General features: G+C 59.0%; 1 protein-coding gene across 1 annotated transcript in view; it reads right to left on the minus strand.

The window, feature by feature from the left end:
* Positions 1-283: 283 nt before the first annotated feature.
* The window catches only part of EFNB1 (ephrin B1), a 49,185-nt gene continuing 35,940 nt past the window's right edge, over positions 284-13,528 (minus strand). The window contains exons 3-5 of the mRNA XM_075762982.1: positions 3,664-3,756; positions 2,523-2,651; positions 284-1,540 (exon numbers count right to left, since the gene is read on the minus strand). Coding sequence (XP_075619097.1) covers positions 1,152-1,540; positions 2,523-2,651; positions 3,664-3,756 — 611 coding nt within the window. The 3' untranslated portion in view covers positions 284-1,151. The remainder of the gene's footprint in view (positions 1,541-2,522; positions 2,652-3,663; positions 3,757-13,528) is intronic.

Genomic DNA, 13,528 nt, shown 5'->3' on the forward strand with positions numbered 1-13,528 from the left:
GGCACGGGCTGCGGGTCGGGAAGGTTTATTTTCCAGTTTTCCTTTCCAAGGACAGCCACCCGCAGCATCGCCGGCTGGGGGACGGGACTGGGGGCTGCAGCTACCCCCTGCCCTCCCACTGCCCCCCCTTCGCTTCCAGCCGGCTCAGCCCCAGCCCGATGGAGACCCTCAGCCAAGGTGTTCTCTGCAGTGGGATGTCCTCGGGTGCCAGGAAGAGCTGCCGGGCCGAGGCTGCTGCTCCGCGCGGGGCAGGAGGAGCACCCGGACTCTTGCGCACTGAATGCTTGAGACATGGTATAGATATATTTTTTTTTTTCTTTCTTTCTTTTTATAAAGAGACTAAAACAAGAGTCAACAGCTACGAACACAAAAGTTTAAAAGGGCAGTGGCAGGAGCAGCAGGGTCTGCCCCATGGCCGACGGGACGGCGTGCTGGAAGGAGGCGACGGCATGTGCCCGAAGGCGGTGGGCGGTGGGGCAGAGTCCCGCCCGGAATTCACAAAAATAAAAATGTTACAAAAAATTAAAATAATTATAATAATAATAATAGTAGTAGTAGTAAATCGGGTTTGCCAGCTTCCTCCCTGCACAGTTGTCTGCATCTTGGCACCTAGGCAAAGCATCCTCCTCCTCCCCCCGCGGCTGCTCACTCCTCCTCGGACCGAGGCTCCTCGCCGCGGCCCCGGCATCGGTCCAGGCTCCGGGACCCAAGCGGTGGCCGACGCGGCGCCAGGCACACGGACACTTCACTCAAGGACGTACGGGTGACAGAGGGAAATCCCAAAAAATAAAAGGGGAGGTGGAGTCTCCGGGTTTGCAGGCGGTGTCCGAGTGAGCGTAGAAAGGCACGGCGCCTGCCCCCCCGGCCAGCCGCAGTCTGGAGAAGAAGAGGAGGATGCTGAAGGCTCACCCTCGAGTCTCGGGATTACAAAAGCTGAGAACTACAAAACTAAATACAAAGGGGAGAATCAGCGTGCGAGCGAGCCATCCGCTCTCCGGTGCCGGACCCTGGTGCTCCCCGCGCCGTGCCGTGGGGTTTGTTTCGCTTCCTCCCTCCCGGCACCAGACTGCCTGTGGGGAGACCCGGGGGCGGCTGCCCCCCGCGCTCGGCGCTCCCGTGCTCCTGCATCGGCGGCTTGCCCAGGCTGCTCCTCACACCTTGTAGTAAATGTTGGCTGGGCTCTGGGGGGGCATCTCCTGGACAATGTAGACGGGGTGCCCGTAGTCCCCGCTCACCTTCTCGTAGTGCGGGCAGTAGTTGTTCTCTGTAGTCCGTAAGGGGATGATGATGTCGCTGGGCTCCGAGCCCGCGTTCCCGCTGCATTTCGGGCTGGCCAAGGTGCTGAGGGACAAGGCTGCGGCTCGCTGCTGCGTGTGCTTCCGGTGCCGCTTGCGGATCTTGATCAGGAGGACAACGAGGAAGATGATGATGAGGATGAAGATGACGCAGCCGGCACCGATCGCCGCGAAGACGGCCACCTTGGAGCTCAAGAAGCCATCGCTGGGACCTTGGGTCTCTTGGCCGTCCTGGTTGACAGAGCCTGCAAGGCAAGGGAGAGGGGTGTTAGGCCCTGGCAGGCAGCCTCGCTCCCCCTGCGCGGCTGGTTCCGTGCTCCCTCCGCACACGGATTGCGCCCTGCGGGGTGGGAGAGCCCCTCGCCATAGCTGGCCCTGGGCAGAGCAGGCAGGAACCCTGGGGCATCTGCGGAGGAGGGACCACGTGCCCTCTCTCCCACCCCGCATCGCTGCCCTCCCTTTCCGTCTCCCGGCCAACGGAGCAGAGCACTACTCGGTCTGGGTGACAACCAGTCCAAACCCCGGGAGCCTTCGCTCTCCACAGCAGACCTGGACACTCTGGTGAAAGTGGGCTCCAATACCTGGAGCTCCGTGATATCCGATTACTGACCCCCCACGTCCTCCTGACCCTGGGCTGGGGCAGCCCCAGCTCCCCGAGGGGAGAGCGACTGGCTGGCTGAACCGGGCGAGAAGAAAAGAGCAACTCTTCCCCACTTCATCTGATTTCACTTTTCTCTCAGCAGGGTCAGGAACTCAGGAAACCACCTTCAAAGGGCTTTCACACTGGCTCAGCTCAAAAACCCAAGGACCTCACCTCCTCCAAGCCCTCTCAGATGTACTGCGAGGAACAGATGGGCAGCGAGGAGGAGGAGGAGGAGAGTGCTGAAACAGCACTTCCCTGCAAAGCTCCTGCCAGGACATACCGGAGCTGGGAAAACAAACCCGAGCTGCTCCGCACCGCAGCAGCGCCTGGCTGCCTGCACCGGGCCCCGAGCGGTCTGGGCCAGAAGGAGCAGGGCTGAGGCGAGGAGATGCTGCGAGCAGCCGGGACAGCAGAGATGGGCACAACGCTTACGGGAAACCCATCTGCATCCCTGCTCTGGAGCACCCAGGATCCCAGGATCCGTGCAACAAGCCCGGCTCGGAGCTGCTCTGCCTGCAAGGCTCCGGCCCCGCGGGCAGGCAGAGCCCCCACCCCTCTCCTGGGGTGTCCCTGGCAAAACCCACCCGGCTTGCCGGGCTCCTCCACCGCTGGGATCTTGCTGCGTGGGCTCTGCGTGACGATTTTCACGGTGTTGTCGGACTCCTTGCTCGGCCGACTCGTCGTCAGCTGCTCTGGAATCACCGCGTTCGGATCTGGGGAGGAGAGGGAAGGGGTGGATGAGAAACCTCGATTCAACTTGTTCGGCAGCAGCTTGCTGCCCCGCCTAAAGAACAACTGCCCCCAAAATCCCAGCTGGCCACCCCCCACGGAGCGCAAGGGAGGTGCGGGAGCGATGGGAGCTGCTTCAGGGCTTGTAGGAAGCCGCCCCCCCACCCTAATCCCCCCCCGCTTTTATGTTTGCTGAGCTCCCGTGTGTGGGTTGGGGCAAGTTTCTTGCACAGGCAGCGGGAGGAACAGGAAGGGAAGGGAGCCTGCCAAGGCTGCAGCACTGCTTCTTCTGTTTATTATAAATATTGGCCCCAGAGTGAAAACATAATAATGAAAAGCAGCCACCAGGAGCTGTGCATCCGAGTCAGGGGCCGAAGCGAGCCTGGGGCATGGCCGGGGCTGGGAGGCACCCCGCAGCTCGGGACGGGAGGGTTTGGGCAGCCCACTCCGGGAGAAGAGCACGGTGTGCCACAGCACCGCTGATGGTGATGCCCTCGGTGTCCCGCTGCCACCATTCGCCTGGGCTGTCCCTGCAGCGCAGGGGCCACCACAAGCTGCCAGGACCACGCTGGGCTCGAGCGCTGACCCCTGCCCAGCTCAAACCCCCCGCTCGGGTGGCCGGCAAGTCACGGGGGCACCGTCCGTGCCAACCCCCCGCCGATGACCTTGCGCAGTTCACGGGTCCCGTGTGCTGAGCTAGCTTCCCACCGGGACACTGGCCAGGAGGTAACCCAGGACAATCACTCCGTTTTAATCCCAACGCACCAAACGTGTGTGAGCGTTGGCAAAAGAAAAAAAGAGAGAAAAAAAGATCCTACAAATGAAATTCTGCTGAACTACCCCAGGAGGCCTCCCAGGCTCCAGGGACCATCTGGCCCAGCCTCAGTTTCCCCAGCCCCCCCCAGCAGGGCAGCACAGGGGCCCTGGTTCGGGGGCCAAGGTTTCGCTGGGCAAAGGCATTTCGGCGCTGGGAGACCCAGGCGCAGGAGGACTCACCCTGCCCCACTTTCATGACAATCTTCATGGAGCGCGTCTGGCAGACCCCTCCTTCCCGGTTCTCCAGGCCATCCAGCGTCCCGTTGGAAGTGGCTGCAAGAAAAGAGAGGGAACGTGAGGGGGGTTCCCAGGAGCTGGAAGGGCACCGACAGGCAGGTCCCCGCTGTCCCCAGGCACCACGAGGGACCCGGCAGGAGCCCAGCACCTCCCGACGCGGGGGCTCGCTCCTGACCCCCCGCTGCAGCCATTCCTTCGTGCCCCAGTGCGGAGCCCACCGCAAGCGTTTAATACACCGAGCTCTCGTTTCCTGCGCCTTCCAAAGATGTTTGCAGTGGTGAGGATGTGATCCCTCCAGCTTCCCCTCGCTGCCACATCCACACAAGCGAGCCATTCTCCACGCCTGCACCCTCCTCCCCCTTTAATTCCTGGATAATTTCCTTTGCTCCTCGGTGTATAATAGGAACACATGCATATGCACAGTTTAAATTATACATATATAATTACACACTGTGCCTCAGTAAAGAATGTAAACTCAGAGCCCCAATGGGGTTGAGTGGCTTTAATTGCAGGGCAGAAGTCAGTTAAATTCACATTAACTTTTTGCTTTAGCCGGCACAGATTTTTAAGCCTTTCGATCCTGTGGGAGCACAGGGAGCCACACGTCTCCCACTGCCACCACGAAGGAAAGGACCCCCACCCATCGGGGACAGCTCGAGGGAGGGGGGGGACACACAAGAGGAAAAAAAAACAATCCACCCCCAAACCAGAGGATTACAGGATCAAGCACCAAAATGGCAGATTCTGCTAAACACGCTCTCCCTTCCCGGGCGAGCAGGGACGGTTCTCGAGCCGGCACCTCCATCCATTATGGCAAACACAAATCATCCCGGTGCTCCACCAGATCCAGGCACAGGGATTTATTCAACCAGGGAAGCAACAAAACCCGGGAGGAGCGTGGCGATGGCGCACGGCACGAGCGGGGCTTAGGGAAGGCCGATGCGTGGAGAGTTCACGAAGCTACGGGGATGATTTTACAGAGACGAGGCAGTGAAGCGAAGCAGGATTCGGCCAACACAACACAGCCAACATCTGCCCCGAGCCCCAACACCAAAACTCAGCCCCGGGGTTCAGGTTGCCTGTGCAGCCCAATTCCTGCCTCCACCCCAGAAAAACTCAGATTTGGGGCGGGTGGGCGACCGATGGCCGGTGGGGACAAATCCATCAGACCCCGCTGGGTGTCAGTGAGAGGTGATGGGAAGAGGCCAGGTTACGCAGCCAGGTCTTTCTTTTCCTTCCGCGCTCCCTTTCCAGCCGCAGGACCCTCGGGATGCCCAGACTCGATGCTGGGCTACTTTGGAAGGCAAAGCCTGGATCACGCCGGGATGAAGGCTCAAAGTCCATCAGCTCTGTCCAAACGCCTCTGTGCAATCAAGGCTCTCGTGTGAAACACCAGCAAATGTTTTACTAATCAGAAAGTCGTGGGGCTGTTGGCTGAGCTACAGCCTCTCCCGCAGCGGGGTTTTGCTGCCAGCAGCTCCCTGGACGGAGCCGTACATCCACGCATCTGGGATTCACTGGTGGGCGTTTTGACAGGAGCACCGTCAGCACAAATCCCGATGCAAACGCCTGGGAAAGCAGAGAAACCTCCCCCTGCAGCCTGCACGAGCTCTTCCCAACGTGAACCGAAGTCAGACGCCTGAGCGAAAGCTCCCCGTAAAAACATCGCAGGGAGCTAACTCCGGCAGAAGGCAGGGCAGCCCGGTTCTCCCAGGCACTGGGTTTGGGATGGAGCGAGCCCACACGTCCCAGCTCATGGCCCTGAAGCGGTTCCAGGCTTCCCAGCGGCATGCCACGGGTTGCTCCTTCTCAAATAGACTTCACCCGTTCATGCTGCAACGCAGCGGGGCAGGAGAAAACAGAGCAGTCGGTAAAACCCAGCCTCTGTGAGACCTCACAAGGTCTTATTTATAAGGTAATAACCCAAAAGTATCAAAACAATTTACAGAGTAAGTATGGCTTGAGTGCGGGGAACTAGGAGATCCTGCAAAGGTAGAGCACGCAGAGACATAATTTCCTCCAAAATAACTACGGAGACGTTGCATTCGGATACGACAAAAAGATTAAACATCCAAACAGCAGAGAGGAATGCCAGCTGGAGTCACAGGGACGGACGAGGGGAGGCAGCTGAGCATCCTTCCTCCCGCGCCGCACGCAGGACTTTGTTCAAGAAGCCTCTTCTTTTTCTGATGATCATAATGATGAGGGGAGAAAGTGGCTTTGAAAGGGAACTGCATGAAAAAAAATGAAGCAGCTATTTGAGGGAACATAAAAGGGGGCAGCTAAAAGGGTAAAACACTTGCAAAAACCATGGTGATTGTCTCCGGTACAGCCTCTTGAAACAAGGACACATGCTGCCACGCTCTATATAGATCCAAAATGGGCCAAACCAAAGCAAAGAAAGATGTTCCACACAGCTGGCCGGGCTTCCAAAAGTCAAAATCCCATCCAAATGGCTAAAAGAGAGAGCGCAACTTCTGGCGAGTTTTATGCACACACGTAGGACAGACAGACGCGTTTCTGAGAAGCAGGTCCGGAGGCGGGCAGGGGTCTGCGGCCGCGGGGTCCCCACTGACGGCGGCACTGCAAGCTGCTCCGTCGTGCTTCGCTGCAAAGCCCAGAGACGGAGAGCTGATCCTCCCGCTGTTTCTGGTTTTCAGAGCGGCAGATTTACCAGCAGAAGGCCACAGGAGCAGGCACCGCTCCAGCAGAGCCGGGCGATCCGGGAGGCACCCGGCGAGCAGCGAGACGGGAGCCCAAAGCGCCGGCGATACTCGCTGCTGTGCTCGCGGAGGCACCACCCATCATCGATGGCGGCTAAAATTCATCGTCGACAAACGCGAGGTAAGGCAGGGGAGAAAAAGGTTAAATACGCAGGCACAACGGCGGGCTGCAGGGAGAGGCGAGAGGCAGCCCTGAGCCTGGGAGAGCCGGGCGCGGGGCGGTGGCACGAGGCAGAGCTAGAAAACGATGAGCGAAGACGGGCAGGGAGCTGGGGATACCCGGGGGAACTGGAAAAGGCAGGTCTCACACGTCAGCCGTGCTTTTCACACACCGCTTTGGCAACGCACGGCCCAGCACATCAGCAAGGCTTGATCCGGCCAGGCCCAGCCAGGCGGAGTGCACGGGAGCATTGGCCTGCCCCCCTTCCATTTCGGAGGGACTTACAGTTTGGTTGTGGGACCGGGAGGGCAAAAGCAGCCTCTGGACAGATGACTTCTACTCGGCCTTAAAGAAAAGGCAGCTCTCAGCCCGGAGAGCTATTAGATGCCTTTGCCTTAATGAAGCATTAAGCCCGAGGCTGCTGAGTGATGAGGATTTAACATTGATACCATTAACCATGTAATTGCTTGTCAATTTGGAAGAGATGCTCAAGCCTGCATGGAAGCACAGGCAGGACCTCCGCTTGCTGGCACGACTCACCCCAGTCCTCGGGCACCAGACCAGCAAAACACCAAGTCCCAGCCCGGTGAGAGAGGCAGAGAGGCCGGCCGGCTGGGACAGACCCCTCTGCGGGCAGGAGAACCCCAACAACCCCACGTTTCCACCTCCACCTGTCCCCGGTGCATCTCGCTCTGCCTCCCCACCGCGAGCACTCAGAGTGTCACTGGAGCTTTTCTTCCTCCCCTAAAAATATTTCAAATGAGAACCTGGGTTTTGGCAGAGGGGAGACTCTGGAAGTAATACCTGGCAGCAGATGAAGGCAAGGGTCTCTTAAATGGTCAGCTTTGGACAGAGTGAGACGTTTGGTTTCTCTTCTGGATTCCCTCTAGCAGGACTCCGTTATGATTTCAGCCCCAAAGCACAATTAATGTGCTGAGACTGTAGCGAATCCAAGTCTCTTTCCTTTCATTATTCTTAATTACTCTTCCATCTGTGCGCCACAGCCCTGCTCCAGACCCAGCCAGGCGCTGCGTGGATGCAGCCCGGACGACCCCAGACCTGTCCAAGATTCCCATTTCCATCGCGCAGCTTGAGGCGGAGGCAGCAGCATCCCACCGGCACCGCCGCCGCTCGCTGCCAGGGCTTCGGGGTACCCCCACAGCCTGCCCCCCGTCCCGCCGGAGCAGAGGGGGTGGTGGGAAGGCACTGACCGACCCTGCTGAGGGGCAGCCGGTGTAGAGCGGGCTCAGATCAGCCACAGCTCAGTCAGGACACCCACACCAGGCTGAAAGCCCCTGAAGGCCCTACGGGTGGCCCTGAAGATGTCCCTCACACGTCTCCGGTGTGCTCAGACCCCGTGCCACCAGACCCTCGCATGAATCCGCAAGCAGCCTCTATTTAAAATAAAAATCTAGCTCACGCCACCTTCTCTCTCCTCCAAGACTTTCAAGTTGCTTTACGTACCCTCAGTACTGAGGCGCGGGTGTTACACAGACCTGCCGCATTGGTAGGGGTGCTGCTGCAGCCTGCGCTCACGGTATCACCGTTATTATTATTAATATTAGTATTACTACTATTATTATTTCCTTGCCGGACCCTGCTGAAGGGAGGCGAGCCCGCCGCCCCCTCCCTGCACACATCATCCCCGAGCCCTTTCCCTCAGCTCCGGCGCATTCGCTGGGTCGGCTGCCAGGGCAAGGGCAGGGGCTGCGCGGGGGGAGCCGAGCCCCACGCTGTCACGCTGCCAGCGAGGCCGGCAGCAGCCTTCCAGCCCAGAGGCAGCTGCGCCGGGAAGGGGCCCTAAAGCCCCAGAAACGCGTGTGCAAGCCAGCCCAGCCCTGTCCCGTCCCTGAACGGCTGCAGGAGGTGCAAGGCTAAGGTTTCACACACCCTCCTGGCAGCTCAAGAGCCGCTCCAGCCTCCCAGTCTGCTGTGGAAAGAGAAGAGCCGAGCAGCCTGTTGCCCCTGCACCCCTAACCCCGAGGGTGCCCTGGGGCTGCCCCCCTCCCCAGCTCACCGCCCCAGCCTCGGAGGGCACCAGGAGACGACCACCACGGGCAAGGAGCCTCAGCCTGGCCGCCTGGCTGCTGCCACCATCACCTACTGCTCATTACCCAAAAAAACCCCTTCTGGCAGGAAAAACTCTGCTCCAGGCTGCTCTGTGCATGGCGATGGCTGTTGCCACCGGGTGGGAAACACGTGGAGATCCTCGGAGCAACCACCACGACCTTCCCGCTCTGTCCTGCCAGCTTCCAAAGCACCCTAAGATCCAAACCAGAGTTTCACAAGCACCACCCTCCCTGTTCGTTATCTGCATCCTCCTCTTTGCTCCTCTGGGTTTACTGTCTCGGTCTCACAAACAGCTCAGAAAAACGTGGGTGTTTACTAGAAAACAGCCGAGCGGGGCGCAAAGCTGGAGGGGCACATGGCAAACGCAGTTCCTGGCTGACACAAAGGTCTCGTTCACGGCCATGGTGCTTGGAGGGGATTTCGGCTCTCCGAGGTGTTAAGTCCTCCTGGGAAGTCCTGGAGCACCCAAGTAGACGGTGGGCAGGGGGATGCGAACGCCCGCCAGCACCACACACCCAGCCCTGGAATTGCCTGGCTAAATACATAGATTTTATATATAAAAACACATGCCTCTCCCTGCACCAGGAGGAACCTGGGACTTCACCTCCATCCTTCCCATGCACGTGGCGAGCGGGGGACAGCCGGGGGTGACGGCAGAAGACAGGCTGCTCGCCGCGTGCCCTGGGGAACTCGGACATCCCAGCCCGCGCTTCTTGCTCCAGCAAACGCACCACAATGAAAACCACCAGGTTCAAACACGCTTCTGGAAATAGGAATGAAAGGGATAGCACTAGGTCCGGCTGGGACGGAGTTGTTCTCCTCCTGGCCAGGGTCAGACCCCACAAAGATAAATAGAAGCGTTAAATTAGCCCCATCCCTTATAAAGAGCGGCAGTTACATTCGCAAAGCACAGGTCCAGCAGCGCCAGCCGGGTTAAGGATGCAAGAAGGGAGGACACCACCCAGCCACACTCATCCTCGCGTGCCACAGCACCGCTCCCGGCCCTGAGTGCTGGTTTGGGACTGTCTAGGGTGCTTTCCTGGGGCAACAACAGGCAACGCTGAAGTACTGCACAGAAAAGGACACTTAAACACAAGCAACACCTACGTGAAAACCTAATTTCCCATTAAAATAGCTTTCTGATGGAAAAATTATAACCAATCCGAATTAGCATCATAATTAAGAGTCACAGCTACATTGCAGGTAACCTCATCAAGGCCAGAAAGCATCCCTTGGTTGCAAGACCACCGCTTGCTTACTTGCTCACGAACCCTTTTGCACCAATGCTGCTGAGACGTCTGCGCAGAAAAGCCCTGCGAGCTCCCTGCATCCCCGTCCCGGGGAGCTCCCTGCACAGCTCGGGGGGACCAGGGCACCAAATAACGCCTTTGCCTTCAGGTCTATCCACCCCCTTCCGAAAAAAGAGAACGTCAGTGGAAGAGAAAGGTTATTCGCAGCCTCTGCGGTAGCCCCAAGCAGCTGGTTACAGGTCAGGAAAAAAAGTGCCATGTAATTCTCCACCTGATGCTCTGCCAGAGTCATTTGTGGGCCCCGCTGGGAGCAGGAGAGGAGGAAAGCACTTATTGCGCTTTAACAGGGTGTAAATCTCTTCAGTTAGGCAGCAAAACATCTGCGACTCTGACTGAGAAATCTGTTGTGAAGAGGATGGAGAGGGACTCGCAGGGGGACAGTGCCACCCACCCCGGCAAGCCCAATGCCCACGCCAGCTCCTCCTCACACGCGAGATGCTGCAGGGAGGGATGCGGGGATGCGGAGCCAGCGCTGCCCGAGTGCCGGGCTGGAGGCGGCTCAGAGAAAAATCAAAGTTATCGCGTACCAGGGAGGCTGATTCATGTGCAAATCTCCTGCCTGGGAGAGCGTGGGGAGCCGAGGAGGTGCAGGGCAGCGGGGAGGGAGCGGAGCTCAGCGTGCTGTGGGACAGCCAGGAGGAAACCCCACTGCAATTAAAGGTAAACTTTGCATAAGCACCAGGAATCTGCTGGCAGCGGGGAAGTTTACGTTGGTGCAACTCCTGGCCCAGAGTTGCAAATAACCCCACGGCCGGGACAGGAGTCAGCCCTGCTTCCGCAGCGGGGGAGCAGCCGCTGCTGCCGTGCACCCACCGGTGTTGCACCCACGCGGGGACTGGAGCCCGGCGCAGAGCGCGATCGCCCTCGGCTCACAGCGCTCCATCCCTCGGCTGCCGGAGCTTGCCGACACCTCTGCACGGCAGCACCTGCTCTGCCCCAGCCAGGGGCCACCGGCTGCTGAGCCAGCGGCCAGCAGGACCCCGAGGAGGTGGTCTCAGCCCCCTGCCCCAGGAGGGTGCCAGCACACGGCCCTGATGGTCTCCAGCAACACCCCAGGTTACGGGAGGTGGAGATTTCCAGTATAAGCTGAAGACCCCCCTGACTATCCAGGTGAGGACTTGCCCACTCGCTGAGTGAAGGATGGAGGAAGGATCTCTGCCCCCCAAGTCAGGGCCGACCCCCACGCAGAGGGGTGAGCAGCCGCCCCCCTGCTCCCTGCCATCCCACCGCAGCCGGCTCTCAATTAGCTGTGTTAACACCCGCTCTGCGCTGCCAGGCGGGATCAAAGAGCACAGTCATTACACAGCAGCAGCAGCAAAACCATCATTCCTAGGGCAAAGAAACTTCAAATGGTGAATAAAACCAATTCTCCCCAGAAAGGCAAGCTTTTAAAGGTGCCGCACGCAACCTAGGCAGCCCTCCCCAGCGCAGCCAGCCCAGGCGAGAGACGTTCAAAACACAGATCATTAGAAATTAAAGAGATGGAAAAAGGCTGCGCATCGCGATTCATTAACGCCCAACCCGTCTGCACCCTGCACGTCCCACGGTCCAAGCGTGGCAGTGCTTTTTGGAGCCTCCAGCGTGCTCTTGGTCCAGCACCCATCGCACACCCCAGCACCCATGGCCACACATGCACACCCCGGGCAATCGCCCAGCGTCCCAGCTCGCAGCAGAAGCTACAACACGCAGCCTTTCATGCCAGGCTGGAGCTGCGGTGGTGCCTGCAAGCTTCTTCCCGGTACCCTGGCACCAAGAAAGTGCTGTAGGTACAGAAGCAATCGGGGAAAAGCCTGGGGAGAGGGTCTCCATGAAGAAGCGGTTAAAAGAATATGCCAAGGAAATCGTTGCCTGCACTTATCTGCTGCACACCCTTCCCAGCCGCTCCTGTATGCTGGGGTTTTTTTTCAAGTCTTCATCAAGTCGAAGGCTTCTTCTGCCTTTCAAGTCTCTTTCTGGAAGTTTAGTCCAAAAGGAGCCGAGTTTTAATCTCTAGTTCCAGAGTTACGGAGGAAGCCCTCGGAGGTGACCATCGCTGAAGAGCAGGGTCCATCAGGGTCCACGCACCGGCAGCTCCAGGAGATTCCCTGGTGTCCCGGCACCCCGCTGCTGCAGACCTGCCAGGGCAGCAGGGCTGGAAGGGGAGGAAGAGGACGGGCGCAGAGCGATGGCGATGCACGGGTGCCAGCTGGATGTCACCTCCTTGCTGCCATTGCCCAGGTTGCACGTCACCTTGTTTTTCAGGAGCACTGAGGAGTTAAACACGTTTTATTTTTTACTAATGGGTCGTGTCAGCGTTAAAGAGACGCTCTTGGAAATCGTGTCTCCTGGGGAAGGGCATCCTTAGGGGCAGGCAGCCCGACTCCCTGGGCAGACACAGCCTGGTGCCCAGCTCCCCGCGGCGGGGAAAACCCTTGGCCGGGCAAGAGCTGCAGGCAGCTGCCCACCGGGCGCAGGCAGGGGCCGGGCTGCCCAGCAGCCAGAGAGTTAAGCGGGCACCTTCACCCCTGGCCAGGGTCTTTGTTGCAGGCAGGGCCCCCCCTCCCCGGCCCAGGAGCAGATCAAAGCGCTGGGTATTTACCTCCTGGCTGGGTGCGGGACACTGGCCCTTTCTGATCGGGCTTTTCATCCCTATTAGGGCCCTGAAAGGCTGAGCTATGAGATCAGCTGCCAGGGGCTGTCGGGGGACAGCGCTGAGCCGAAAAGGTCAGGAGGGAGGAGGAGAAGAGAAAAGAGGCTGAGGCTTAAGGGACAGGGCTCAACAAAATCGCATTTACTCTGGTCACGGTCTTCAGACAAGCCTCCAAGACAAGGAACCCCGTGTTGTCTAAGGGCCATTATTTGGGTTTGACATGTCCAGCGCCCGGGCTTTGAAGTCGGGAGTGGGACACCGTTAGAGACCCGTTCGTCTCCGGTGCGAGCCCATCGGCTCCCACGCAGCATCTCCCGCGGGGAGAGGGTCTCATCCACCCTCTGCCACCAGCTCCCGACGGGACAGGGATGGAAGAGGAAAGCCAGTCCCCAAAACCGGAGGGTTAGGCCACCAGAACGGCTTCGCTTCGCCCACGCTTTCCGCGTCGCCGCAGGTATGTCGCAAGCTGGTGGGACGGGACACGGCGCATCGGCAGAGCACCGGCCCATTTGGGTGAAGAATGAGGAAGCCGGTTAATTGGGTTTTTATCAGCAGAAGTTCATAGCTCTCATCACGGCATCAAACGGCACTTTTGCTTTCAACTCATCTTCACCAAACAAGTTGTGGGACAGAAGATGAGCAGCACATGAAAGTGGCCACATTCAAATGCAATCAGGAAAGAAAGCCAGCAAAGAGCTGGCGAGCTGACAAACCGCCCCGGGGGGGGCTGCGCCCCGTCCCCCCCCTTCCAGCACAGCACCCATCAGAGACGGGCAGCAGGAACCAGGGAGGAAATTATTCAATACGAGGGTTGCGGAAAGGAGCTCAAGCGGCTCCGCGTTCACTCTCACACACGCTGGCATGGGTTAAAGGCTTCCCAAACCAACGGCGGCTATTTCGGAAGCTGGAGGAGTAC

The sequence above is a fragment of the Balearica regulorum genome, chromosome 11 (genome assembly GCF_011004875.1).
Source record: "Balearica regulorum gibbericeps isolate bBalReg1 chromosome 11, bBalReg1.pri, whole genome shotgun sequence".
NCBI classification, from domain to species: Eukaryota; Metazoa; Chordata; class Aves; order Gruiformes; family Gruidae; genus Balearica; species Balearica regulorum.